Source organism: Brienomyrus brachyistius, chromosome 23 (genome assembly GCF_023856365.1).
Source record: "Brienomyrus brachyistius isolate T26 chromosome 23, BBRACH_0.4, whole genome shotgun sequence".
Classification (NCBI taxonomy): domain Eukaryota; kingdom Metazoa; phylum Chordata; class Actinopteri; order Osteoglossiformes; family Mormyridae; genus Brienomyrus; species Brienomyrus brachyistius.
In genome coordinates, this window is record NC_064555.1 from 9834221 (window position 1) to 9860536 (window position 26316).

The following is a 26316-nucleotide window of genomic DNA, read 5'->3' on the forward strand; positions in this document are numbered from 1 at the left end:
CCCCTTATTCACATCGCGACGTCGATACTGGCATTATTAATATAATCATATATGATGCAGGAAAACACTGTTTATAAATGATGATTCCCCCCTCCCCCAGCTGTCTGTTCGCTCCATTCTTGACATGACAGATGGCCCTGGCTGTAATGTAACTCAATCAAATCATAATCAGATTGATGCATTAATCATTTTTATTGCCCAGTGTGGCATTTGCATAATTAAATCGCTGATTCATACCCAAAAGGACACATTCACATGTGTTTGATCATTCTTAAGAAAACTTCTCTGAAATCTGTATATGTCCTATGTCCCATCCCCCCCCCCGGTACAAATGAGCTGTACTGTATTGCGAGCCAGAGCTGGGGCTATGGTGGGGGTCGCAGTCCTTAATCGTCAGCTCCCATGTGACTGGAGTTGATGGATTGAGATACCAACAAGCTTCCTTTCAGGATGGGTGGATGGCATGAGGATTGAGGAATAAGCCTGTGTCTGTCTCTTTCTACCGTCCTGATCTGGGATGTACCTCTAGGGTTATCTGTGACACCTTAATGGACGGATTGTCCTTGGTGTGCAGTCAGGCTGCCTCTTCCCCCTCCCCAGAGCCGGTGCATGGAGCTCGGCCGCCTGACTCATGCCGGTGTTCCTCCCCACATGTGCAGGCGAAAACGCTGCGGAAGCTCATCCAGCAGACCTTCAAGCAGTTCGCCAACCTGAACGACGAGCAGAGTGTCCTCAAGTTCTTCGAGGTCCTCACTCCGGTCTACAGATTCGATAAGGAGTGCTTTAAGTGCGCCCTAGGGGTAGGTGGTCCCAGTGCCTCGCACGAGGCTCGTTGAATTCTGACCGCATCATTTTCACAGGAATGATCGTAATTTCAGACCAGTCGGTGTCTGGTGGGGTTTGGTCTGCTTGGGGGATTGTTGAACAGTGACCCCTGCTGGACATCAGCTGAAAATATTGTCGTTTCTTTTTCCTACGTTCAGGCTCTGTGTTCTGATGAGCATTGTAGCACAGACCCTGTAGAATCTCGCAGCTGCTCTTGACACGCATGGTCACTGGAAATTCAGTTGTACGCATCTCCGAAGCTTTGTCCTCGGTCTTATCGTTAGCTTAAATGTATGTCTGAACCACTCAGAGGAGTGAGAATATCATGCTTCTGCCCCTTCAGCTGAGCTGGGTCATCTCTGTGGAGCTGGCCATCGGTCCAGAGGAGGGAATCAGCTACCTGACCGACAAAGGCTCCACGGTGAGTAGGGTCACGCCCTCACCTTGGCCGCTGTCGCTCTTGGCTACGCGCTGCGCTGGCTCAGCACGCGTCACTCTGTGTCCGCTTCTTAGGCTAGGTGGACGGGCTTTATCGGTATTCATGGCTTAGCTGTAATAGAAGGCGGTGCCTAGTCCTTTTAATGACTGCCTGTCTGTCTGGATATACAGGGATCTCGCTACAATTACGATATCATTAAAGGCGAGAGGTTGTCTTTCATCAGTGATAGAGCAGTCAGAGCACTGTCACAGCTGTGGACCCCTCAATAAGCATTGGATTAACAGGCTCCGGTTAGCTCATGTCAGGTATTGATCCTACGCCTCCACAGCACCTCCTGGTGGCAGGGCCCGGCGTTTTCACCACCAATCAGCATTTCAAAGCACGCCCTGAACTATTTATATGGAGCTGTCCTCCGGGCTTCATATAATGAGGCAGGATGAATATTCACTTCACAGGGCACAAGTGTATTAAGGAGGGGAATGTTGAGTTACCCCGAGGAATTCTCTCATAACATTTTCTGGGTGTTGTTTTGTGCACAGGGCGAAATCTATTTCTGAAGGGAAAAGCCTTTCACTAGTTTCCTTGTAAATGAACAGAAAAATCTCTGTATTGGTGCTTTTTATGTGTGAAATGAGACTGGCTAGTTTAAGGGTTCTGTGCTCGCCAGTTTTTAACTTCATGTGATGTAATGAGAGCTTAAGGGGCATTTTAGATGTGTTTTTGTTACCGGCCGGCTCAGAAACTCTACATTTGAGTTTGAATGCGTTTTGAAAGAGTAGCCTGCAATTGTTGTTTTCTGTTTTTGTTGTCAGCTTGTAATTTTTGTTTGAAATTGTCCGGCTGTTGGCTTTAAGAGGACCCCGCCTGTTTTTCGCTGAGCTTTCAGAGCAGTGTTTGCCATTTTCTGAGGACAATGGGCTTCACACCAGCGCTTTCCTCTCCTCTCCTTTCTCCATCAGCCGACCCATCTGGCCAACTTCAACCAGGTGCAGACCATCCAGTACTCCAGCACAGAGGACAAGGAGCGCAAGGGGATGCTGCAGCTGAACGTGGCGGGAGCGTCGGAGGTGCGGGCTACCCCGCAGGGAGCCGTGGGGGGTGGGCGGCCGGCTCATGGAGATGGGGGCACACCTGAGGCAGACCCCGAGTGCGGAGGCAGGTGGCTAATTACAGCAGCTGTGGAGCTCCACAGTGCCGGTGGCCCCGCCTCTCTCCGCTGCCGGGCTGTCGGCTCGCTCGCATTCCGGCTCCTCTCCATCTCTGCTTCATGCGTACGCATTTCTGTCTGGAACAAGCTCCTCCAGGGCCTGCTGCAGCGATACCTTCGTGTCTCCATGTGTCCTTCAGAAGGCACCTTGATTGCACCCCGGAAATATCAGCTCTCCGACGTCTTATGCAGAGTAGTTCAGCTAGTGCATGTGTTTTTCTCATATGAAGACTGTCTCATATGAAGACTTGAAACTTGACCTGCTGGAGATTTTGTCGGAGTGAGGTGTACATTGATAGTGTTTACATACCCACTTCAGTCAGACTCGAACCTCTGTGTGTGTGTGTGTGTGTGTGTGTGTGTGTGTGTGTGTGTGTGTGTGTGTGTGTGTGTGTGTGTGTGTGTGTGTGTGTGTGAGAGTGAGAGAGTCAGTGTTTTTGTGTTCATAAGTATGTCTGCCTGTGCGTCAGTGAAGACGGGCTCTGTGTGCGTGCATGTGCGCGTAGCCCCGCTGGGAGGGGACAGCCCTTTGATTCACAGTCTCCCTCTGCTGATAAAGCCTCTTTGTCACTCCCCTGTTTTGCAGCCGCTCACAGTGACGACTCCGTCCCTGAACACGGCGGAGAACATGGCCGACCTCATAGACGGCTACTGCCGTCTGGTCAATGGCAGCTCCCAGTCCTTCATCGTCCGGCCGCAGAAAGGTAGGCATGTCCCGTCTGTGGGCTCACTTCCAGCCCCCTCCTGGGCTGGGGGCAGGATCTTGTCAGGGATCTGTTTAAAATTCCTTGAATGATGCTGTTTCTGGAGGCTGGGCGGTCGCCGTCCCAGCGTGGCGAGGGAACAACTGTTAGCATTTTTTTTGCCATTCAAACAATACTATATATGCACATAAACCACTAAACAGCTGATGTGAAAAGACTATTTGTCATATTCTGAAGGTATTTTATTAAGTTCTTGTCAAAGTTTTCATTCATGCATTTACATAACAGGGCTATGTATGCGGCAGTTAGCTTAGCGTGATTGACTTGTACTGTAAATAAGCAGTAATCCGCTGGTCCGTGTTTTTGCATGTGGTTCTGCGATGCTGCAGAGCATCTGGACCGGGGGGGGGAGGCGGGAGCCACACATAGAACTTCTGTCTGTAGGCAGTGCAGGGATGTTTGAGCAGCCTGGAATGCGCCCCCTCCCCCCATTGACTCACTTTGAGGCAATTAATGAATCTTAACTGAACCCGAACTCAGTAATGGAAGTGAATTGATTATTATGCATTAAATAGTGTGGGAGGGGTGGTTCTAGGGGAACCGTTTAATTTGTTTTCACACCCCTAAAGGTTAATTTTGCTTTAAGACAGTGCTTCTGGTGACATTTCTCAAAGTACATTCCCACAATTATCGGAATGTAATTCCCACTATCAGAAACTGCGAGTATAGCTTCAGGCTCATAGAGGTCAGTTTCTCCTATGCTACAGTAAGAAAAGGTGTTTTTTGTCCCCTGTAATATCACAGCCGTATTTCTGCTGACATGTTCTTCTCTGGCTGTCTGTCCACAGAGGGGGAGAGAGCCTTACCGTCAATCCCAAAGTAAGTTCTTCACAAATTGTCACTGTACTAAATGTAATCTCTAAAGTCTGTCCGGCGATCCTTCAAATAGCCGGGCCCGTTAATAATAGACTGTAAATAATGAAGTCATCTGCTCGTCTCAGCTGCTGGGCGAACCCCATTTAACTTTATGTTCAGGATTTGCTTTTGTCCAAAATATCCTGCTACATAAGGGGAGGTCTAAAACTGTAATGTACACGTGTTCCTTTCCTTGTAAACAGTCCGCATGGTGTAAACGAATAAACGAATGTTGGAAAAACAACTAGAAAAATACTGAGGTGTTTGACTCCACTGCGGACCAGCAAGGGTCTCAAGCAGTGCATGCTGGGAAGTACAGAAACACTGTGCTATCCATACGTCACAGTATGGCAGCTCTAGGATGCAATAGCTAGACTTTTTAAGGAGAATTCTTTGTAATTTGCTTCTTAACTAAACCCTGTTTTTTTTTGTTTTTTTTTTTTTGAATTACCGGTTTTGCTTTAACATTTCCAGTTTTCCAGCATGGCCTCCGATCCCCCGCCGAAGTGTGATTTAATGTTCACTCCTCTCCGAAACTGCACCTTTCTGGCACCAGCTGCTCTCACAGTTTTGTTCAAATAAGGAGAAGTGTCCTGACCCCCGCCCTTCCCAGCACAGCTTGGCTTTCACGTTCTGTTTAAAAGCCCCCTCGCTCTCCTCTCTGATTTTCTTTTTCTATGGTGCATTGGTGAGGAATTTCTCTGTGTGCTGCAGTGTGAACGCCTCTCTTCTCCGCCTCACCCAGCTGTCTCCGACACCTCCCCCTCCCCTCGTCATGACGACGATCCGACCGCCCCCCCCCGCCGCCCTGGCCAGCGACGTGATTGACATGCAGACAACAGAAAAGACTGGAGCCAAGTTGGGCTATCGATGGGATTCATCTTCTCTAACCTCTGTTCTTCCAGGCTCGCCAATAATGAGAAGCGACTGGAAGGGATCCGGACGGGCGTCCGTGCCATCTCCGTTTCCGGTAAGCACTCCTGAGCCGAGCCCCCCTGGTTCCGGAGGGACCGCGATCGTGCCGGTGAGCCGTGCTGACCTGCCAGCCCTTTGCTGTGTGATGTAAATGCCTCCTCTCCTCATTGTGGGAACTGCTGCCCGCTCAGTCCATGTGCTTTTTCCCTGAGGTTGAGACCCTTGTTCTTCTGTTGACGTGTTTGTGGGACTTGCTGCTGAATAACAGTGAGGCTCCACTCGTCTGTGATGACTCTCCTTCTGTGACAGCACACCATGTTCCCGCATCAGCCCTGATGCACCCGGCCACGCATCACTTGTTCTCTGGTTATATTGCTGTTTTAGGGATGAGCTGTGTTTTTTCCCTTTTCCTTATGATTATAACTGGGTCTGGTCCTCACAAGGCTCTGTTGGCCCGGGCTTTCCCTCTGTTCTTTGTTATGTTACTTCATACTGGCTCTCTGGCGTGTCTATCTATAGGAGATGGCAGGTTGTAATCGGCAGATCAGATGACCCCCATCTTGTTATTTTTAGATCTGAGCAGTGAAGTTCAATCAGGTACAACTGAGGACGTTTGTGACAACGCAGTGCAGTGTCTCGTATTAGCCAGTCGCATCATTCTTTTTGCAGTCCCACCCCCCCCAGCTATCCCTGTCTGTGCACACGTCAGAAGATGCGTACATAGTGCCGTAAATAAACATCAGCCTTCATTTAGTGTCTGTTAAGTGTTTCTTGTTCGAGACACTGAGGTTAGCAGATGCTGTCTGATAAATTATATTAAGTCTTGTGTTATATTTTGTTCAGTATTATGGTATAGTCTATGTAGGTGTGTGTGTCCGTTGTGTATATATTACATGTATTATATAATTGGTCCCCGTGAAAAAAACCTGTTATTTTGATATTGTGTAAAACATTTTTTTTTTCAGGAAACCCAGGAAAATCAAAATAAAAAAAATTGTGACTGTAGTCGAAAAACTAAAAATGCCAAAAGTCTTTGTTTTTGTTTAGTTATTTATGGTTAGGGTTATGCCTATAGACATGAATGGCTGGTCCCCACAAAGATATGAATACAAACATGTTTGTCTGTGTGTGAAACGGGGCTGGATTAAATCTGTGCTTTCTTTCTTTACTGTGTTGTGTAGCAGGGGTTTGCTTTCCCAGGACTTGGCGGCGGTTTGTTTTCTGTGAACGCACCAGGCCCATTTCCGCGTCGTCATTCCACACTCGTGCTGTGCTCGGTCCTATTTAAACACGATCGTCTGAGGTTACCTGGTCCTCCACGTGCCCTCCGCCCCGCCCCGAGATGCTCTCCATGAGCGGGCGTTGCTGGGTGGGAACTCAGCTCCCCCGGAATTCCGTTTCCACGATAAGTCAGGTTGCGGGTGATGGCAGCGTGCCTAGCGGATGTCAGGCTCGGTGACACATGTGCCACGGAGCTCCACAAATTAGCGTGCCTGAGGATTAGCAAGTCACGGGGGGGGGGGGGGGGGTTGGGGGCAGCTGCTAGGGGTCTGTGTGGGAGGCCAGAGCACTGCAGTGAATCTCATGCCCCAGGTTCCCCTTCTGTCAGCCCTGGGAAGTCCACCTGCTTCAGCCCTAACCGGGTCAGCACTGTGACGGGGTCACATGACAGCCTGGGAAGCCGTTTGGTTGGTTCGTCATGCACCTGGCTGCGCTCGGTCAATGCAGCTTTATTGAGCAGCCTCCGCCAAGCGTTCGTCCAGCATTGCCTGTGTCTGTATCCTTGCCGAAGCTGACGGTTGTTTATGGACCTGCTGCTGTGGTCTGGCTGTCTCTGTAAAACGCTGCCGTGAGTGCCTGGCCCCTCCCGACTGCCCGGGGGTCTGCGTCACACACGGCACAGCACGGCGCATGCGCGCCGGTTCACGGGCCCTGCCGGCAGAGCTGCAGTTCCTGTTTTTACTGACCTCCGCAACTATCGGCGGAGCGCCTTCTGGATGAGGGAGCAGTCATTCTGAGCAGCCTCTCTGTCTCGCGTACACGCACAGCAACACACACACGCGCATGCAGATGAACGTCAGTGGACTGAGATATCCAGCAAACTGGTCTTTGCCTCTTAAATGTGAGGCCCCCAGGGCAGACGTGTAGAACAGCGCAGTGATTGGCCGCGACACACAACTGGCACATAAAGGGCCGATTGAGAGACCTCATGCTCGGGGGGGGGGGGGGGGGGGCACACAGACGGGTCCTGTGTCGCTGGTGACCTCAGGGTCAGAGCCCGGGGTGGGGGCCCGGGAGGCCGTCTCATAAGGGCCATTTGTGTTCGGACACGGAGGCCCGGACTCCCGGCAGTGGAGGCCAAGGGCTGTGGCAGTGCAGTCATGAGAGTGCCTGCAGGGTAGTGGTTCGAGTCCCACTTGGGACTCTGTTGTGGTGCCTGAGAGCAGGATACTTCAGCTCATTTCCCTGCAGTAAAATATTCAGCTGTATATGATATTGTGTTGCTTTGGATGAAAGAGCCCTTCAAGGAGCAGCAAATATAAACAAGGTTCTTTCTGGTTTCCCCTTTCCGTTCAGTTGTACTCGCAGGCTCTCGGCTGATCTGATGAGCAATTCGTTTCACCTTTCAAGTGAGGCTTAAATGACTCCTTTCGCTGCTCCATTTTCTTCCCTAATATGGAGCGGAACTCGCATCGATCAGTGGTAATTATAATTGGTCCGATGTTTAGATGATGATCTCCGCCAGGGGAATCCCTCTCAAGGTGCTCTACAGTCCGTTGATTAGAAGCACGGTTTCCCCACATGACTGCCGGAGGGCGGTGTTCACGAGGACCGCCCGTCGTTAGAGGGCGCCAGAACTGCCGCAGGGCTTGTCTGAGTCAGCGAGCCACATCTATCTCCCAAGACGTTTCCTCGGGTCGGTGCTGGATCAATTGGATGTCATTGTCAGATAAACAGCTCTGCCATGTTGTGTGTGTGTGTGTGGCGAGATGTGGAGAGATACAGCAAGTCTGGCTGGCGATCTGCATCAAATCGAGGACTTTGTGGCTGGCCTTGTACGAGGATGTTTTGCACGTATCCTACTGTACAGTTGTAGTATCCATGATGTTGAACAGCTAGTTAAGTAAATGTGCTGTATCCATTTCTGTCCATTCTTAATTCACTTGTTACCAATCTTCTGTGTGTATCTGTCTCTCTCCTCTCTCTCTCCATCTCTCTTGGTCTGTCTGTGTGTGAAGAGTCATTGACTCAGACTCCATCTAAAGCCCCGAGAACCAGGCGCTTTGTCCTCCCCTTCGTCTTCTGTTCCCACGAGTCTCCCCCAAAGGGTACGGCCCTCTGGCCTGCAGCCTGTTCCAACTAACCCTAACCCTGGTGTGGTTCTGGCCCAGCCTGGGCTCCCTGTACCTCCCGGTGCAGTGGAGGTGGTGTGCCGCTGTGGCCTCTGAGCTGAGGAGTGTCCGACTTAAGCGTGCATCTTTGCTGCCGAGGCCTTCTGGTCCACTATACACTTTCTGCTCTTTGCTTTAATCACTAATAGCTTGGCATCAGCAGACCCACACCACATGCTTTCAGCAGGTTGTGTCAAGCTGGCTTTCTCAGAGAGCTACTGAGCTTTGGTTTGCAATGGAGTGCGATGTGATTGTAGGTCGGACTTTCCTCTGGCACACAGTTCTCTCCGTTGCGCTGGGTGTGCTCCCAGAATGCCGCTCTCTCTTATGGTGATGACATTTAAATGCTGGGTGTTGAAATGGATGTGGAGGCAACCCACGGCCGTTACTCTTGGCCGGGTTCCGGTAGCCTTAGATCATGAAGTATCTCCCCCAGCCACAGGTGTCTGGTGGGTGCTTGCCTAGCTGTTTGGGACAATTAAAGGGGTGAGGCATGATGCTGCAAGTCTGGAGGGCCTGATGCCTGGCCTTTCTCCTGCCTGTGCCTTGCTTCTCTGACCTTTTTATTAAAAAATAAAAAGAAATAGGCAGATCCCTTTCTGTCCAGTGTCAGTGTTTTATGCTGCCGATTAATTTGGATTCTGGAGATCATTAAACATTTTTTGGTAAGCATCCAGGAAAGGTCCAGACTGCTGCTGGTTCCGGCTTTATCTGGTCCTTTGTGCCGGCGTATCTTTCGAAGGCCACAGCAATAAAGAATAAAGATCACTTGCTCTGCATCTTAAAGGGGTCGATTTCTTTTAACGTGTACGAGAGCATCCAGTGAGTAGCCTAACATCTCATCTCAGCGCATTGTGGTTGAGGCTTGGTGGCTGCATGACGTCTGAATTGATAAGTCAACTTGACACTGACACGTTAAGAATCTGAGAGTGCAGGAGTTTGAGTTGTCAGATACTAACACTGACCTTTAAAATGATGTGCATGTTTGTCGATCTGTATATCACTAAAGGATTTAGTAATATACAGATCTATATCACAGATCTATATCTTTTTGCCATTCTGTTTTTCTGAGTGCAATAATGAATGTAACACTGATATGCAGGATTTAGAGAAGGCTGCCAAGAATTGTGCACCATAAATATTAGACATATTCTTTAATACAGGATGGCAGCATAATGTAAAATGTGTGTGTGGCTGGTTAACACGTGTGTGTGGAATGTATGAAAGCAGACCCACTTTTTCAAGTGTTCAGAATATCTTAGGAAGTTTTTTTTTCCCATTTGGTGTTTTCAGTTCAGAAGCTCTGTCTGAAAAGCGTCTGCGGGATTGCAAGCGCCAAGCTCCGCCCCCTGGCTGGTCACGTGACACTGTGTACCACCTTGCAGACTCCGCATTCAGCTTCAGGGCACAAATAAACAGGAGTGCGCTCTCGGGGCCAAGGCTATCATGCTTGTTTCTGTTCACGACGAGTCAGTCTGCCAACCTTCTCTCTGAAGTGTTTTTAACTGCAAGCTCATTTGATGAAGAAGGTGTTTAGTACATTCAGCACTAGAGAAAACAGTCGCCATGTTTCCTTTCTTCCTCCCTTGTTTTCTCAGTGTCCCAAGGTTCATTATGGTTGTCATCTTGATCTCTGGTTGTGTGAAGCCCCCCCCCCTTTAAATAATGCTCTTTCCTCTTCTGTCTTTCCCTCTTTTCTCTGCACGCAACCCGGACCTGCAGAGGAAATTAGTGGGGACGGTAAAGTGTGGCTTTTCCAGTTTCATCTCACTCTAACTCCCTACTAACCCTGGACATGCTGTGGTGGTCCCTGTCTGATGCCTGTCTGATGTGCGGTGTTCACGCAGCCCTGTAGCCCCCCCCCCCCCCCCCCCCGTAGGCCTGTAGGCTCTCCTTGCTGTGCCGCCCCCATGTGTTCGGCCACATTAAAACAGCCCTGGATGCTCTGTGGCTAGCCATGCTCTGTGGGGAAATCGCAGGCTTCGTCGCATATAAACAAACATAAAGCGCAAATGTCACTCTGTAACTCGCTATCAGAGAAACAGCCACAGGAGCCGATTTCCCTGCAGGTGCAGAAGGTGATATGCCAGTTCTCTTCATATTGCCCCCTTAGCAGTTAAAATATGCTGCTTTGGAAGCTGGGTCCCTCCTGCTCTCTGTCCATGCCAGGTACACTGTAATTACCCACCTGGTACCATCCGTTTGTATGAGCAAATGTGCTGGCCAGTGAACACCGGAGTGGGAACATCTCTGTCTGATTCCTTTCCATCTATTTTCCAGTTCTGAAGCACCACATAAATACATTTTGCTATCAAGCCCGTGCTGAACCCTCCCCCCCCCTTCCCCCGCCACCCCCATCTTCTGGTGTCCTGGTTATCGCCCCTCCAGCCTGTTTCTCAGAGCTCTCGGCACAGACAGAGTAACTCTGGGTTACTGATGACTTAATCTGTTTTTCCCGGAGAGAGAGACGAAAAAAAGAGCACTCCTTAGGTCCCGCACTTCCCCATCCCTCCTCCCGTGCTCTCAAATGTCACTGCCATGCCGCTCCGATTGGACACCAGCGTGCGTGTGCTCCGCACCAGCAGCCCTGACAGCGTGTGTGCGCTGGGAGGGAGAGAGGAGCACATGTGCGTGTCCGCCTGTCCCCACGGGCGCTCGCCGACGCGTGCCTTTCTGCCTGGCGTCGAGTGCTCCGTGTGTATGGGTGTGTGCGTGCGTGTGTATGTTTGGATTTTTATTTTTGGCTGTGGGCGTCTACGTGTCCTAACGCTCTACTCTGACAGAGAGCAGATCCTGACTGAGCCCGTTGTGTTTCTGCAGAGACGGACGACTATGCAGAAATCATAGACGAGGAGGATACCTACACCATGCCCTCCAGTAAGTAGAGCAGAGCGCCCGTCCGGTCCGCTTAAGGTGGGGACGTGCCGGGCCGATGGCCAAGAAGCACGCGAGGCGCGCCAGCAGCCTGCACACCAGACTCCTGCATCCGCAGATGTTCCCTGAGACGTGGCTCTCCTGCCTTTCCTGGCCCTCTGTTTTATTTCAGTTTTTTTTCCCTCCTCCTAAACAAATGCTCTCCATGTTCTCTTCTGTGCTCTTGCGGTTTGTTGAATCGGAAGATTGTAACTGTTTATGGGTCCGTCTTTCTCTCCTCCGTTTTAGTTTACCGCGGAACCCGGCAGGGGGCATCGCTTACGCCGTCGTTTCACTTGTATCAGTGCGTGATTCGCGCAGCGGAGACCACGAGGGCGTTTCGGTCACCATCGCCCGAACCCCCCGGGGTGTTGTTCGGGCCAGCTGACTGTGGCTGTGATTGGGGGTGGGGGATCATGCTCATACACACCTCATAGTTCATGCTCACGTGCTGAGGTCCCCCCCCCCCCCCCGGAACGTGCCATCTGGTGGAAGCAGCCTGCAGACAGCTGCTCCTATGCTGCTCTCGTAGAATAACATCGAGAAATGGCTGAGCTCCGTCTGAGTGTCGCTCTCACGGAGATTCGCTTTCGTCCCCATGCTCTCGTGTTGCTCCCCATCCCCGGCTCTGTGCCCCCCCCCCCCCCCCCGCCCCCCCCCCCCCCGTGTACTCTCTGTCTGTGTGCTCTCTTCTGGTGTATATTCTAAAAGACAGCTTTGCTCTCTCTCTACTTTAATGGCACTGCAGAGAGCTATGGATTAGACGAAGGTAAAGCGCTCTCTTTTTCTGTCCAAGTCTGCCTGCTCATCCGTCAGTGATCGTGTGGTGGTGTCTGCTTTTCAGTTTGTGTTTGATTACTTCTGCCTGCCACATTTCTTGTGTGTGTCAGTGTGTGTGTGAATATTTGTAATGTTGCTTTGCCTCTTACTGGCACTGTGTCGAGTAGCACATGTGCATTTTAGTAAAGTGGAAAGAGATTATTAATTGAAGCTGTGACTAACCCATTGAATCATCCAAGAAAACGACGCTCTGTAGTGGTAAAATCACCCAATTGGGAGCATTAGAGACTTTTTAAAAAAAAAAATGTTTTGATAGGGTGAGATCTGCTTGCGTTTCTTTGCCAACCTGACCGACCTGAAAAAGTTCAGAATGCTGCATGGAATGTTAATGCTTTTCATCTGACACGGCTTGAAGTGCAACAGCCTCTGTTTACAGCTGCATGCATTAAACACAAACACCAGGAAAAGCCAAATGACCCCTCTTAGATACTTGGTGATGTAATTTCCCATCAGCCCTCTCTTGTGTACATCTCCCTGGATACTGTAACCACTAACAGTCCAGGTAAAAATGTGCTTCACCTGAGCTGCTAGCAAGAGGCCCAAAGCAACAATAACAAAGAAAGCATGTGTTCTTCATCGTCATTACTTCCTGCTATGGTCTGCACTCCATCTACTGGCTGGAAGGGTTAAGAGTATCTCTTCTGATTTCTCAGAGGGGCTGATTTCGCAATCAGGAACACGTTTTTAATGACTAAGCTCTTTTTTTATTACTAAACTGCTCGTAAAAGATGGAGCCAAGGTTTCTGTTTAGATTCCGTAGTGCTGTAGTGTTTCGGTCATGTGGTGGCCCGTCCCTCCTGAGCTGTGTCACTGACACTCGGATCGTTTGCATGTCCAGCCAGGGACTACGAGATCCAGAGAGAGCGTGTGGAGCTGGGTCGCTGCATCGGCGAGGGCCAGTTTGGGGACGTCCACCAGGGGATCTACATGAGCCCAGTAGGCATCACCGGAGCCCTGCATCACGCCCTGCGCAGCCAGGCTAGCATGTAGCGTACATGACAGTGTGTTCACTGCTGATATACAGTACTGTGCAAAAGTCTTAGCCTGTCAAAGAAAACGTAGAAATGATCTTCATGTTTCTGGAAAACTGTAATGCTGTGCCTGTCAAGGTGTGACATCCTAGCCATTTTAAGACCTCTTCTGAGGTCACCTCAGTATTTGTAGCAACCATGCAATACGCCATTGTCTTTTTTTGGCTCGACCACTACCCCCATCTCGTCTGGCTGATCAATACCTCACTGAGTTATTTAAGTAATTAAGTTAATTAATTAATTGAGCTGGTAGTGAAATTTAACAAACACATGGAATGGCAGGGGCACCTGTGAGGAGATGTTTGGGAACTGAAGTGGTGTTCATCTAGCCATGCAAGTAGAATATCAACTTTTTAAAGAACATAAAAATAATGTTTTTATTGTGTTGTTAATTTGCTTTTAATGTTAGATTGATATTTTTTTTTTATTCTGAAAAAATATACAGTTACTATCCACATAAATTTGGGCCGGGCAGTATATAGAATTTTTATGGTGTATCGATATATTTATAAAAGGAGATGTAGGATGACAATGCGCTTCACATATAAATATACTTTTATTGTGCCTTCAAATTAGGACGTTACTAAAGATTTTGAATGGAGACCAGTAGTGTTCCTTCCTGCTTGTAAGCAGCCTGAGAGCTATGGTTGTAATGTTGCACAGAATCCACGAATTCATAGCTAAAATCAAACCATTGAATTAATGCGATCTCGTTTTGGTTTTAAATAAAAATATTGAGATCCGGTACATTTTCCTGGCCTAAGACTTTTACATAGTGCTGCATGTGTAAGAGGGTTAGTGGATTTGCACATTTACATTTAGCTTTTTCAAGCATGATTTAGATTTTTCCAGTGTTTCCCTAAAACGCAAATTATGCATTTTAATGTTTTTTTTTTAATTGCAGTGTTCTGTCTGTTTCCACACGGTTATTTAGCAGCTGGACTTTTTAAGAGGTTTCTGCTTGATCGTGTGACTAACCGCAGTCGGTTGTTATAGCGCCTTCTCACATCACAGCTGTCTGTTTCCACCGCTGTTACCTCCTGGGCTGTATCGTCACGTCGGCCATTGTGCCCACAGGATAACCCTTCCATGTCCGTGGCGATCAAGACCTGCAAGAACTGCACCTCAGACAGCGTTCGGGAGAAGTTCCTGCAGGAAGCCCGTAAGTAGCCAGTGTTGCCGTGGTGCCTTGGCAACAACGTGTAGGGGGCGTGTTTAAACGGGTCGGTTCATTGCAGCTAACACTGACGTAATCGATCTGGATCACGTTTAATGGCTGCTAGACCTCCTCTCATGCGGAGAAGACGGGGGGTTTCCTGTTGGACACTTTCCTAGATGTTTGGTCCATGCTTATTTTTTGGGAGAAGAACAAGCCAGGTCCTGTTTCCCATTAAAAAGTTTTCCTTTTCTCATTCCCCGGAGAAGCCGGCAGCGTGTTTGGTAGAAAATCAGGGGCGGGGTAGGAAAGGTTGTTGTTGGGAGGGGGTCGTGTACCGCTCAGGGTCCTGGCCTCCGCTGCAGACGCGGATCAAATGGTCACCCGGGGGATACATGGAGGGCACCCCCGGGTCCTCGCCGGGATGCTCACGTTTCAAACCGAATGTGACGTGTCAGGCCTTTCCCAGCGCCAGCCTAGGCTTGGCGAGCAGACGCACTTCCCGATCTGGCCGGCAGACAGCTGTACAGTAAATTCTTAGCCGGTCGTCTTACAGCAACAGCCCGTCCTGATTTAATTACCTGCCCCACGTTTGAGCTGTCATATCTGATTCCCTTCTTATGATCATTTAACCATCTGCAAGCTGGATCACTGCTTCTGACACACTTCCTGTCCCACAGTGACTATGCGCCAGTTTGACCACCCTCATATAGTGAAGCTGATTGGTGTCATCACAGAAAACCCCGTCTGGATCATCATGGAGCTCTGCACTCTGGGCGAGGTGAGCATAAGGTTTGGGCTTTTATGTCGACACCTAGCCACCATCTTCCTTGTTGCCAAAACTCAGTATTCCAGCTCTTCAATGCCCCCTGGTGGTCCATCGGTGTGCTAGCATTTCACTAATAAGAATGGTCCTCACTGCAGTTAATCGTACTATTGGTCATTTTGATTTCTTGAATTTCTTCCTGCAGCTGCGGTCTTTCTTGCAAGTAAGGAAGTACAACCTGGACTTGGCCTCACTGATCCTGTTTGCCTACCAGCTCAGTGCTGCACTGGCTTACCTAGAAAGCAAGCGGTTTGTACATAGGTGAGAGCCATTCATGAGCATCTTCCATTGGGAGCTATAAAATAATAGGTTTTCCCCTTATTTGTGGATCGGCCATGTTGAATTGATTGTGATTGGCTGTATGTTTCTGTCCTGTCTTTCCCACAGGGATATAGCTGCTAGGAATGTCCTGGTGTACTCAACAGACTGTGTGAAGCTAGGGGACTTCGGTCTGTCCCGATACATGGAGGACAGCTCGTATTACAAAGGTGCCCTTTAACACAAGTGCATTATCATTCTAGGGAAGCCCATTCTCAACACTGCTGTATAGTTTTATCATTTGTGGTATTTGCGTTAATATTTTTGTATTTTCTGCTTAGTTTACCAGCTTGTGATATGCTAGTGCGCTTCTTGAAAGCATCACTCTAAATGATCAGTGTATAGTATTTTTATGCATTGTTGGTGCCCCCTACTGGCAGATTTCATTAAATTCAGCCATGATCAAGGCAGATTAACACATATTGAGTTGAAAGTTTTATATATCACATCCGGTTGCATTTTGTGGGCTCTCTTGTAGTCTTTTTTTAGTCTTTTTTTTTTTTAATCCATAATGCACTGTGTTGTCATTGGGGCTGTGATTTACAGCCTTAGTGTTCAGGCAGCTCAGCAGTTTGCCTCACAATGTCATGTGATTCTTCCAGCTTCTAAAGGGAAACTGCCAATTAAATGGATGGCTCCAGAATCTATTAACTTCAGACGCTTTACCTCAGCCAGCGATGTCTGGATGTTTGGTAAGTTAAAGGACAGCAGTGCTTCCTCTGACTGTGTCTGCCTGTAGGGAGGGCGGTGCAGCGTCCAGGTGCTTTCAGACAGCCCCCTGCTTAACTCACCTTTTCACCTGCTCCAGGCGTCTGCATGTGGGAGATCCTCATGTATGGGGTCAAGCCCTTCCAGGGGGTGAAGAACAACGATGTCATCGGCAGGATAGAGAACGGCGAGCGGCTGGCTATGCCTCCCAACTGCCCCCCCACGCTGTACAGCCTCATGACCAAGTGCTGGGCCTATGACCCCAGCAAGAGGCCTCGCTTCTCGGAGCTTAAAACCCAGCTCTGGTGAGCCCCCGTGTCGCGGAGCTGAAGGCCTGGCTCTGGTGAGCCCCCGTGTCGTGGAGCTGAAGGCCTGGCTCTGGTGAGCCCCCGTGTCGTGGAGCTGAAGGCCTGGCTCTTGTGAGCCCCCGTGTCGCGGAGCTGAAGGCCTGGCTCTGGTTAGCCCCCGTGTCGCGGAGCTGAAGGCCTGGCTCTGGTGAGCCCCCGTGTCGCGGAGCTGAAGGCCTGGCTCTGGTGAGCCCCCGTGTCGCGGAGCTGAAGGCCTGGCTCTGGTGAGCCCCCGTGTCGCGGAGCTGAAGGCCTGGCTCTGGTGAGCCCCCGTGTCGCGGAGCTGAAGGCCTGGCTCTGGTGAGCCCCCGTGTCGCGGAGCTGAAGGCCTGGCTCTGGTGAGCTTTGTGCTGTCAGTTAGTGTATGTTTAAACTGGCTTCCTGTGTGGTTACTTGTCTGATTTCTGGTTGCGAACGTCTCTCCCTTGAGTTAAGAGATCTAACCATAGTTATGTTGGTTTCCACCCCAGCGACTTTTATCATCGAGATTTCAAAATACTGGAATAAAGTTGGTTTTGAAACCGCCATATGTCTGGATATTATGAAAATCCAGATGCTGCCCAAACCTAATGTGGCACAAACGCGTGACTTTAAGCAGCCAATGGTGTAAGATGGTTGAGATACTGCATCTTTATCTTAGATAGAGCAGCACCGTTTAGTACTGTTTTCAGGAGACAATACTCATTATTGTAAAACTGTTCATCCTGGCTGGAAAAAGAGCCGTTACTTATCCCATGTTGTTGTTGGATATGAGGTATAACGTTTGACAATCCACATTGAAGGGAATCTTGCTGTTAACCTAATTACACTGTTCTGCAGGGTATAAACAAATCGAGCTGTAAGTTTGACACCTTTCTTTGAAATAATGAGTCACATGGTAGCAGTCTACATAACTTCCTGTCTGAGAGTGACCTCATCAATTGCATTCTCACAGACTGCAGATCTCTGATCTGTCCTACCTAAGTACCCCAGGGGGAGATTATACAGGTAAACGATACCATCCTTAATCCAGAGCAGCATTGGAGTTGGGCTTTCCCAAGATTCAGGTACGAGTTTTCGGGCAGAAGGATGCCTGCAGCGCAGTCATTTATTGCGTTCATGGTGTGATTTTGAGCATTACCCTGCTACGTAAGCCTTTAATGCGCTGGCCTTGTCTTCCTGGAAACCACGCAAATATTTCGCTGATGTTTATATCAAAAATGTGCCGTATGTGCCAAGCGCTGGATCAGGCGCGTGCCAGGTGTGCAGTATGTTTGTGTTTGAGGAAGGCTGACGGAGTAAGTCTCTGCCCTCCTGTGTCAAACTATGGAGCAGGAGGGACCATATTCAGAACTATGGGACAATCGAGAGCCCTTTTGCTGTGAGTTTGGAGTGCTGGTTTGTTTCAGCATCGTGCTGTGCTTGTGCTGTGTGCAGCCCCATTATTCTGAGGTTTTGTGGGCCTTCATTGGACACCCCCTCCCCTGAGACACCCCCCTCATGGACCTGCGCGTGTACATCAGAGCGCAGCCTGGAGATTCACCCCCCCAGAATATGGGTTTGTGAGAGCTGAGACGTCTATAAGCTCAGGTATCCACGAGGATCCAAGCGATAAGGAGTGACTGTGCTCACTGAGGAGGTACGGGAATCCGGGGTGGGGCTCGCTGCCGGGCATGTCCCACTCCGCTGCCTTTGGCAGGTAAGGGCCAGTTCCCAGACGCACCACACCCCGTTTCTTGCGATTGTAATGGTCGTGATCATTATGCAGCTCCGGTAAATACTGGGAATGATGACAGCAGCGATGTAAACTTTCCTTAAAAATTTCCGGCTTGATGAGTCTGTGAAACAGGGCAGCTGTGGAAGGTAATGCCCACAAGGCCATACCTGGAAAGTGAGTTGTCACACTGCTAGAGCAAAGCTCTAATGTATGGTGTCTGGCATGCGACCGTTTGGTCACTGGGGTTGCACACCACATGTGCTGGGGCTGCTTAATGGTTTCATTGCCTGGGAGGTTTGGGTCAGTGTGGAGGTGGAGTGCTTCAGTGAGGAACTGAGCCAGGCCTTTGGCCCTGGGATGTGCTGAGTGATGGTTAGAATAGACCTGTCATTAATTGCACCACACTAATTTCAGCCTAGTCCATTTCTGCTACTTGGTGTTCCCCTCATTTTTATCCCTCTCTTGCTAGGAGACCTTTTGTATTTCTCTGTTGCTATAGTGCATTTTCTCACTCCAGGTTCAGTGTAAGTCTCTCTCCGCTCATTTTTAAAATCATGGGGTGGTGGCTGACTGGTGGCGTGGGCCAGAGCAGTCGTGCACCGGCTGTTGTCATGGGCAGTCCCTTTCCTGGCGGGCGGGGGTCTCCCGTGGGGTCACGGTGCCCGTAAGTGCCTCACCCATGTCTAGTGGAGGGCACCGGGTACCAGGTTTGATTGGTGTCACTGGCGGTACAACTTTTGGGGTCAAAGTGAGCGTGTGGTCCACACTGTTAGTGGGCTTCCTTGCTGGAGAAGAGAGCTGGTCCTGGATCAGTTTCTTTTCATGTTTTATTTAGGATTTTCTGGTTTTGAAATTGTCATTAAAGGAGTGAAGCAAACAGGCAAAACTCAAGTGGCTCATTTGTAAACTCGGCGACGTCTGTTCTTACGTGATTTTCTGCATGGGTGAGGCACTCTGCTGAATTTTGCTCGTCTCCTTTTCGTTTTACGTCAAAGGTTGAAGGGAAGGATCGGCCTTACAGGCAGCTGTAGATAGCGCTCAGAATAGGTGACCCCCCCCCCCCACCATCGCTGCTTCACTGCTTTGCTAGCTACTCGCATGTCTCCAGATGCCAGGGTGAGGACCTTTCCAGAAATAGGCCCATCTGTCTGGGAGCTGGGGACTGAGCTGTCTGCCACCTCCATCAGGACCTGCTTGTGTCTGGTCTGCCTCCTGTGCGCGCGCGTGTCTGTGCGCGCGCGTGTCTGTGCATATCTCCGTTTGTCTCTCCCCCATGCCTTGCTAAACCCATCTTCTTTCCGAACCCATAATGGCTGTACCAGGGCTAAAAACTAGCTGAGAGTAACAGTACCAGGGCCCGTTGGGTCCGACCTTGGTGTGAAGTATGTTTTTGTGGTCAGGGACTCACATCGGGAAGTGGTCATGCCATTGAACAAACCGTCTTTTTCTCCCATTATCACATGAGACACATTGTCAGCCAGCTCGTCCCCAAGTCAGTCAGCCTTTCGCTGCCTCCTCTCGTACCGCCGGGCCGACCTTGGGCCCAGTGGGAAATGGAATTCATAGCACAAGACAAAAGAAAGGTGGCAGGTGTTTATTTGGGCTGTGAGGGTGACTCTGTGTGTGGTGACCCCAGCACCATCTTGGCGGAGGAGAAGGCTCAGCAAGAGGAGCGCATCCGGATGGAGATGCGACGTCAGGTCACCGTGTCGTGGGACTCTGGCGGACCCGACGAGGCCCCCCCCAAGGTGAGCGGCCGTGGCTGTCCCGCCGGCTCCCGTGACGCATCCCCCTTCGCTGTCGGCCTCCCGCTCACTGTGCCACACGTCTGCATGACCTACATGCACATGCTGCCCTGCAGCTGGTCTCCAGGTCCACACAGTCCTGGAAGGATTGGCTGCCTTTAGTGCCGCACACAGAAACTGGAGCTGTCAGCCTTGTCCATCAGCTCACTTCCCCTGGCAGAGCTGGGTAATGACGTCATACATTTGCCCATTAATCCATGGGAGGTCGACACTGGGGCCCCGATGTCAATGTAACACCTGAGTCGAGTGTGGGACAGTAGGGTGCTGCTTACCCCTAATGGCCACCTGTTAGACCAACACGCTGCAGATGTTAGCCTTTAACCCTTGCCTTCACTTTTGCCAAGTTTGCTGTCTGCACATTTCCTTCTGTTAGTTCCCTCCATGATTCTGTTAGTTGCCACACGTGTGATTTCTCACATTCCCTCCGGCTTGGTCATGAATGGTCAGCTCTGACAGGCCGCTTAGGGTAGATGTTCTCTGTAATGTCGTTAGTCAGTCGAACAGTGGCATTATGGGAAACCCATCCAAGTTTAGCTGCTCAGTGTACATTGTCACCCTCCCCTACACCATCTCCCAGTTTGTGCCTCTGCTTGATAAATGCCTTCCATTGTGTCCGAGCCACACCAAATCAGCGTCCATGGCTCACTTTCCCAGGGGACGTTTGTTCCCCTGATTGTTCGCCCGTCCCTCTCTGCCTTGGTCAATCCTTGGATCACACTGTTGATCTCCTTTCACTGACTGCACCCCCTCTCCCTCTCTTGCCGAGTACAGCCCAGCAGGCCTGGATACCCCAGCCCCCGGTCCAGCGAGGGCTTCTACCCCAGTCCTCAGCACGCCGGACAGCACAATCATTACCAGGTATATACTCCATCGCTGACTTTCTCTTGAATCAGCTTAGGGATTTCATGTGATTTGTAGGATGTGTGCTGTACTCACTGACAGTGAGAGAGAAAGTGTCTTCCCCCCCACCCCCCCAGGGAATTTTGTTTTTAGCCGCCCATGCAAGCCCCTTGAAACATGAGGATTTTTAAAAACTGTTTAATGATGTGTCACATACATAAAATACCCTGGTAGGAAATTTTAAATTGCTTATGATGTTTAAGCTCCTAGTGTTTTTCAAGCCAGTAATAGTCTTTGTAACGTGATGATCACTGTGCACTGCACCTCATGCCAGTTTCAAAGCCGGTGATAAGTGGTGTTTTATTTTACTGTTGTTGTTTAATCATAGTTATAGTTATAGACGTCCCATCTACAGGTATCAGGGTACCCCGCTCCGCATGGCATGTCCCCCATGCCCGGTGGAGGGTACCCACCCCAGGCTTCTGTCCTGGATCCACACGACTCATGGAACCACCACCGGCCACAAGACATCTCCATGTGGTCACCCAACGTGGAGGTGAGCTGGGAGATGGTAGGGGCACCCTCTGTTAATCTTCAGTGGAAACACCATCCCTAATAGCGCTGCTGACTGATTTTTGCCAGGATGGAGGGCCGCTGGATCTGCGGGGGATGGGCCAGGGTCTGCCCCCCCACCTGATGGAAGAGCGGCTGATGATGCAGCAGCAACAGATGGAGGAGGATCAACGCTGGCTGGAGCAGGAGGAGCGCTTCCTGGTAAAAGACTCCATCTGTACTCGCCTTCAAATCCTCCCGAGGCCCCTGCTGTCCCCTCCTCTCCCCAGCTGAGACACCCCCCGTCTCACTTACGCTGTCCCCTCCTCTCCCCAGCTGAGAGACCCCCTGTCTCACTTACGCTGTCCCCTCCTCTCCCCAGCTGAGAGACCCCCTGTCTCACTTACGCTGTCCCCTCCTCTCCCCAGCTGAGAGACCCCCTGTCTCACTTACGCTGTCCCCTCCTCTCCCCAGCTGAGAGACCCCCTGTCTCACTTACGCTGTCCCCTCCTCTCCCCAGCTGAGAGACCCCCTGTCTCACTTACGCTGTCCCCTCCTCTCCCCAGCTGAGACACCCCCCGTCTCACTTACGCTGTCCCCTCCTCTCCCCAGCTGAGAGACCCCCTGTCTCACTTACGCTGTCCCCTCCTCTCCCCAGCTGAGAGACCCCCTGTCTCACTTACGCTGTCCTCTCCTCTCCCCAGCTGAGACACCCCCCGTCTCACTTACGCTGTGCCCTCCTCTCCCCAGCTGAGAGACCCCCCGTCTCACTTACGCTGTCCCCTCCTCTCCCCAGCTGAGAGACCCCCCGTCTCACTTACGCTGTCCCCTCCTCTCCCCAGCTGAGACACCCCCCGTCTCATTTACGCTGTGCCCTCCTCTCCCCAGCTGAGAGACCCCCCGTCTCACTTACGCTGTCCCCTCCTCTCCCCAGCTGAGACACCCCCCGTCTCACTTACGCTGTCCCCTCCTCTCCCCAGCTGAGACACCCCCCGTCTCATTTACGCTGTGCCCTCCTCTCCCCAGCTGAGAGACCCCCTGTCTCACTTACGCTGTCCCCTCCTCTCCCCAGCTGAGACCCCCTGTCTCACTTACGCTGTGCCCTCCTCTCCCCAGCTGAGAGACCCCCCATCTCACTTACGCTGTGCCCTCCTCTCCCCAGCTGAGACCCCCTGTCTCACTTACGCTGTGCCCTCCTCTCCCCAGCTGAGACCCCCTGTCTCACTTACGCTGTGCCCTCCTCTCCCCAGCTGAGACCCCCTGTCTCACTTACGCTGTGCCCTCCTATCCCCAGCTGAGAGACCCCCTGTCTCACTTATGCTGTGCCCTCCTCTCTCCAGCTGAGACACCCCCCGTCTCACTTACGCTGTCCCCTCCTCTCCCCAGCTGAGAGACCCCCCGTCTCATTTACGCTGTGCCCTCCTCTCCCCAGCTGAGAGACCCCCCCGTCTCACTTACGCTGTCCCCTCCTCTCCCCAGCTGAGACCCCCTGTCTCACTTACGCTGTGCCCTCCTCTCCCCAGCTGAGAGACCCCCTGTCTCACTTACGCTGTGCCCTCCTCTCCCCAGCTGAGACCCCCTGTCTCACTTACGCTGTGCCCTCCTCTCCCCAGCTGAGACCCCCTGTCTCACTTACGCTGTGCCCTCCTCTCCCCAGCTGAGACCCCCCCATCTCACTTACGCTGTGCCCTCCTCTCCCCAGCTGAGAGACCCCCTGTCTCACTTATGCTGTGCCCTCCTCTCCCCAGCTAAGACCCCCCGTTTCACTTATGGTATGTCTTCCTCTCCCCAGCAAAGAGACATCCCCTGTTTCTTGCACCTACGCCGAATCTCCCCCCAGCACAGAGAGACCCTCTAGAGTTTACGGCTCTTTTTCAGTTTCCCAATGTTTGTTCTGGCATGCAGGCCTGTGCGCGTTTGTGTGTCGCTGGACGTCTCTGTCCTGCTGATGCACGATGAGGCTCTTTTCAAAACAGACCAATAAATCACCATGGTAGTGCACTGAACTCAGGACCACTCCAGCAAAGAAAGGAAACGAATTGATGGGAACCATGTGAAACTGGCCCACAAGCTGGACGCGGGAGGAATTTAGCTGCAACGTGGAAATAAACGCTTTTCCTACTGAGAATAATATTTTGAGAACCGCGAGCACTTTGTCAAAAGCAGTGAAAGGTTTACACCAAGCCACTTTTTCCAAACAAACCCGAGAGCTCTGACAGGGAATGAGGGACATACTGAACATCATGAACTGACACTTTAATGAACTTGGAAGACATTTGGTGCTTCTGGTTCTGCCGATGGTGTGAGTCATTGTGTGGCAGGGTTCCTATATTTTAATTTCTTAAATGAGAAGCTGCTTTGATTTGATATAGAAAAGCCTCTGTTTTCTAAGGGCAGTGCTATGGAAAGATGGAGAAAAGCCATTTTGGACATAATCAACGCTAGTGTTTGGAGGAACATTCACTAGTGACTGTCTAAATCTAGCAGTCCTGATATGTGGAGGTCTGGCTTTGCTGGAAGCATTTCTTAAGCTCTGTGATGCCAGAGCAGCATATGTGGAAGGCAGCAGCTCCTTGAGGAGGTGTCACTGTCTCGGTAGGTTGAGGAGGTGTCTTCTCTGGCCTCATCGCTTTTCAGTTTGCAGGACGACTGGGGCGATCTTGCTCTCTCGGTTATTAGATGTTACCAGGGGTTAGAAGGGAGAGAAGTTAGCGTGTGTGTGCTGCGATTCCCAGCTGCCGCTCTCAGGCAGACGGTGCCCAAAGGTGTAGCATTGGCTCGTATGTAGGTTTGTTCTCATTGCTGTTCAAATACAAGGGCTGTGATTAAGAATGAAGATTAAGTTACTGTTTAACACCTTCTGTGTGTGTCGAGATTTAACCATTAAATCTGACCTGCTGTTTAGTCAGAGGTTGACATTTGAGAATGAGTGGGGAAACTGCAGGCTTTGTAGATGTGATGTGGGAGCGAGCGAGCGAACGAATGGGGGTGGTGGGGGGGGGGGGGAGGCGGTCCATATAAGCCTCGTCCTCCAGCGAGAAGCGGGAGTTTGCAGTCGACTTGTCTCACCCTGCTGATGGAATTAGTTACGGCCGCCTTCACTGTGCAGTGCCAGCTAAGGGCTACCAGGATGCAGGTCTTCAAGTCCTGCTTCGGGAAGCGGGTACGGAGCAGGGGTTTGGGCTGTGGGGTGGTTACTTATTTATAAACACAGGCTGCCCGGGCGTCTCGCTGAGCCGAGCGATCGCTGCGTAGAGGCTGCGACTCCCTGCTGAGCCCCACTGAGCCGCTGGCTGGAGAAAATCAGGACTTTTGTGATGAAGCAGATTCCAGTTCCAGGCCAGACGTCTGCCTGGACATGTTCTTTTCAGTTTGCTGCTAGAAAAGGGGGAGGCTTCTGCTTCCACCCGGCGATGGCTGGCATCTGAGGCGGGCAATGGGCTGCGAGGGCATGGCCCAGCATGCTGCCTCCATTCCGGCATGCCGTCCTGCTCCATTTGCTCTGTGCTTGCCAGCTAATGGCCCCTCTCCTCTTCCCGGCAGAAGCCAGAGTCCAGGAACTCCAGGGGTAGCATCGAGCGTGAGGAGGGTGGTCTTCAGGGCCCGGTGAGTGTCTCGCGCCCGCCATGGGCTCGGAAACCTCTCTGCCGTCATTCTGTCATCGTCTGCATTCTCCCTCTCCTGTCTCGCACGCGTACACGTGAACACGTCGGCACGTGTTAGCACGGTGTGTTGCCACGCTGGCTCAAAGCAGGACGAGGGAGGGGGGGGGGTGGCAGGTTCGGACACCTCAGTTCTGTGATGATAAACATCACTCCTGACTGCTGGGCTGTTCACCATCTTTGTGACGATCCTGCTGATCCGTTACATTGATTTATTTTTATTCGGTAAAACTTGCCTGGGAACTAGAAAGATGGACTTGAATAAATGGGCTATTAATGAAAGTCTGATCTATTGCAATCAACTTTGCAGTTCTTCCTGGGATGGCAGAACGAAATGCAATCTGTTTTTTTTTTTTTAATTCGTATTATTATTATTCTGGTTGGAGTTTTTCTTAGAAACAGAAGATGATTCAAAATTCTGATGTGCAGTGCAAGCTGCCAGTCTGCGAACGCTTCCCTGGCCAGCAGCCACATTTTCCGATTCCGGAATTCAGGCTTGGACACCAAGGTGTTTATGGGAGCCTGCTTTAGGATTCCTGGGAAAAGCTGGCCTGAAGGGAATTAAATCCGCTGTTAAGGATATTTTAATGACCTATTCTGAATGTTTGACTTAAGTCAGGCTACACACAGACATGTCACAGCTGGCTGATTGTTTTTGTGCTTTCAGCAGGCGGGCAACCAGCACATATACCAACCCGTAGGCAAACCAGGTAAGGATGTTCCGGGTCTTGCATGGGTCAGCTCCTTTCGGTGGTTTTTCAGACTGCTGTGCAACTCTGACAGATAGATGGCGCCGGTGTTCCCTCTGCTGCAGGCCCGCAGTCTGCATTTCAGCATTTGCATTTAGCTGTGTGTTTATTGGGAGCCTCCATTTGATCCCCTTTGATAGTTTCCTTGTCGTTCTGCCATGCAGAGCATGCAGCCCCCCCAAAGAAACCCCCCCGCCCAGGAGCACCGAGCCACTTGGGCAGCGTGGCCAGCCTGAACCCCGTGGACAGCTACAATGAAGGAGTCAAGGTAGGGGTCCCTCCGCAGTAGCCCCCCATCAGGCCGGCCTGAGAATGACAGATTCATGTCACACTGTTAACATGGCAGCTTAGATTTCACTGCATTAAATGCTTGCCTGCATGTGGGATCGCAGTTTCTTCCCCCTAGCCTTTTTTTGCAAGGTTCCTTAAAATGTTCAATTTTTGCGTTCCCTTGGAGTTACGGTTCATTGCACGCG

General features: G+C 50.9%; 1 protein-coding gene across 17 annotated transcripts in view; it reads left to right on the top strand.

Annotated features, from left to right (window-relative positions):
* Positions 1–26316, top strand: part of ptk2aa (protein tyrosine kinase 2aa) — an 83995-nt gene that overhangs the window by 54361 nt on the left and 3318 nt on the right. For 6 of the 17 annotated variants that reach the window (XM_048993014.1, XM_048993016.1, XM_048993015.1 and 3 more), the window contains 24 exons: positions 660–800; positions 1169–1246; positions 2224–2331; positions 3058–3175; positions 4024–4054; positions 4996–5060; positions 8245–8334; positions 10120–10137; positions 11218–11274; positions 12059–12079; positions 12989–13086; positions 14259–14343; positions 15018–15118; positions 15309–15424; positions 15551–15651; positions 16084–16173; positions 16290–16494; positions 19869–19980; positions 20809–20895; positions 21293–21433; positions 21520–21651; positions 24973–25035; positions 25759–25801; positions 26005–26108. In XM_048993014.1, coding sequence (XP_048848971.1) covers positions 660–800; positions 1169–1246; positions 2224–2331; positions 3058–3175; positions 4024–4054; positions 4996–5060; positions 8245–8334; positions 10120–10137; positions 11218–11274; positions 12059–12079; positions 12989–13086; positions 14259–14343; positions 15018–15118; positions 15309–15424; positions 15551–15651; positions 16084–16173; positions 16290–16494; positions 19869–19980; positions 20809–20895; positions 21293–21433; positions 21520–21651; positions 24973–25035; positions 25759–25801; positions 26005–26108 — 2205 coding nt within the window. The remainder of the gene's footprint in view (positions 1–659; positions 801–1168; positions 1247–2223; positions 2332–3057; positions 3176–4023; positions 4055–4995; positions 5061–8244; positions 8335–10119; positions 10138–11217; positions 11275–12058; positions 12080–12988; positions 13087–14258; positions 14344–15017; positions 15119–15308; positions 15425–15550; positions 15652–16083; positions 16174–16289; positions 16495–19868; positions 19981–20808; positions 20896–21292; positions 21434–21519; positions 21652–24972; positions 25036–25758; positions 25802–26004; positions 26109–26316) is intronic. The other 11 variants (XM_048993000.1, XM_048993001.1, XM_048993002.1 and 8 more) reach the window with 11 other exon arrangements.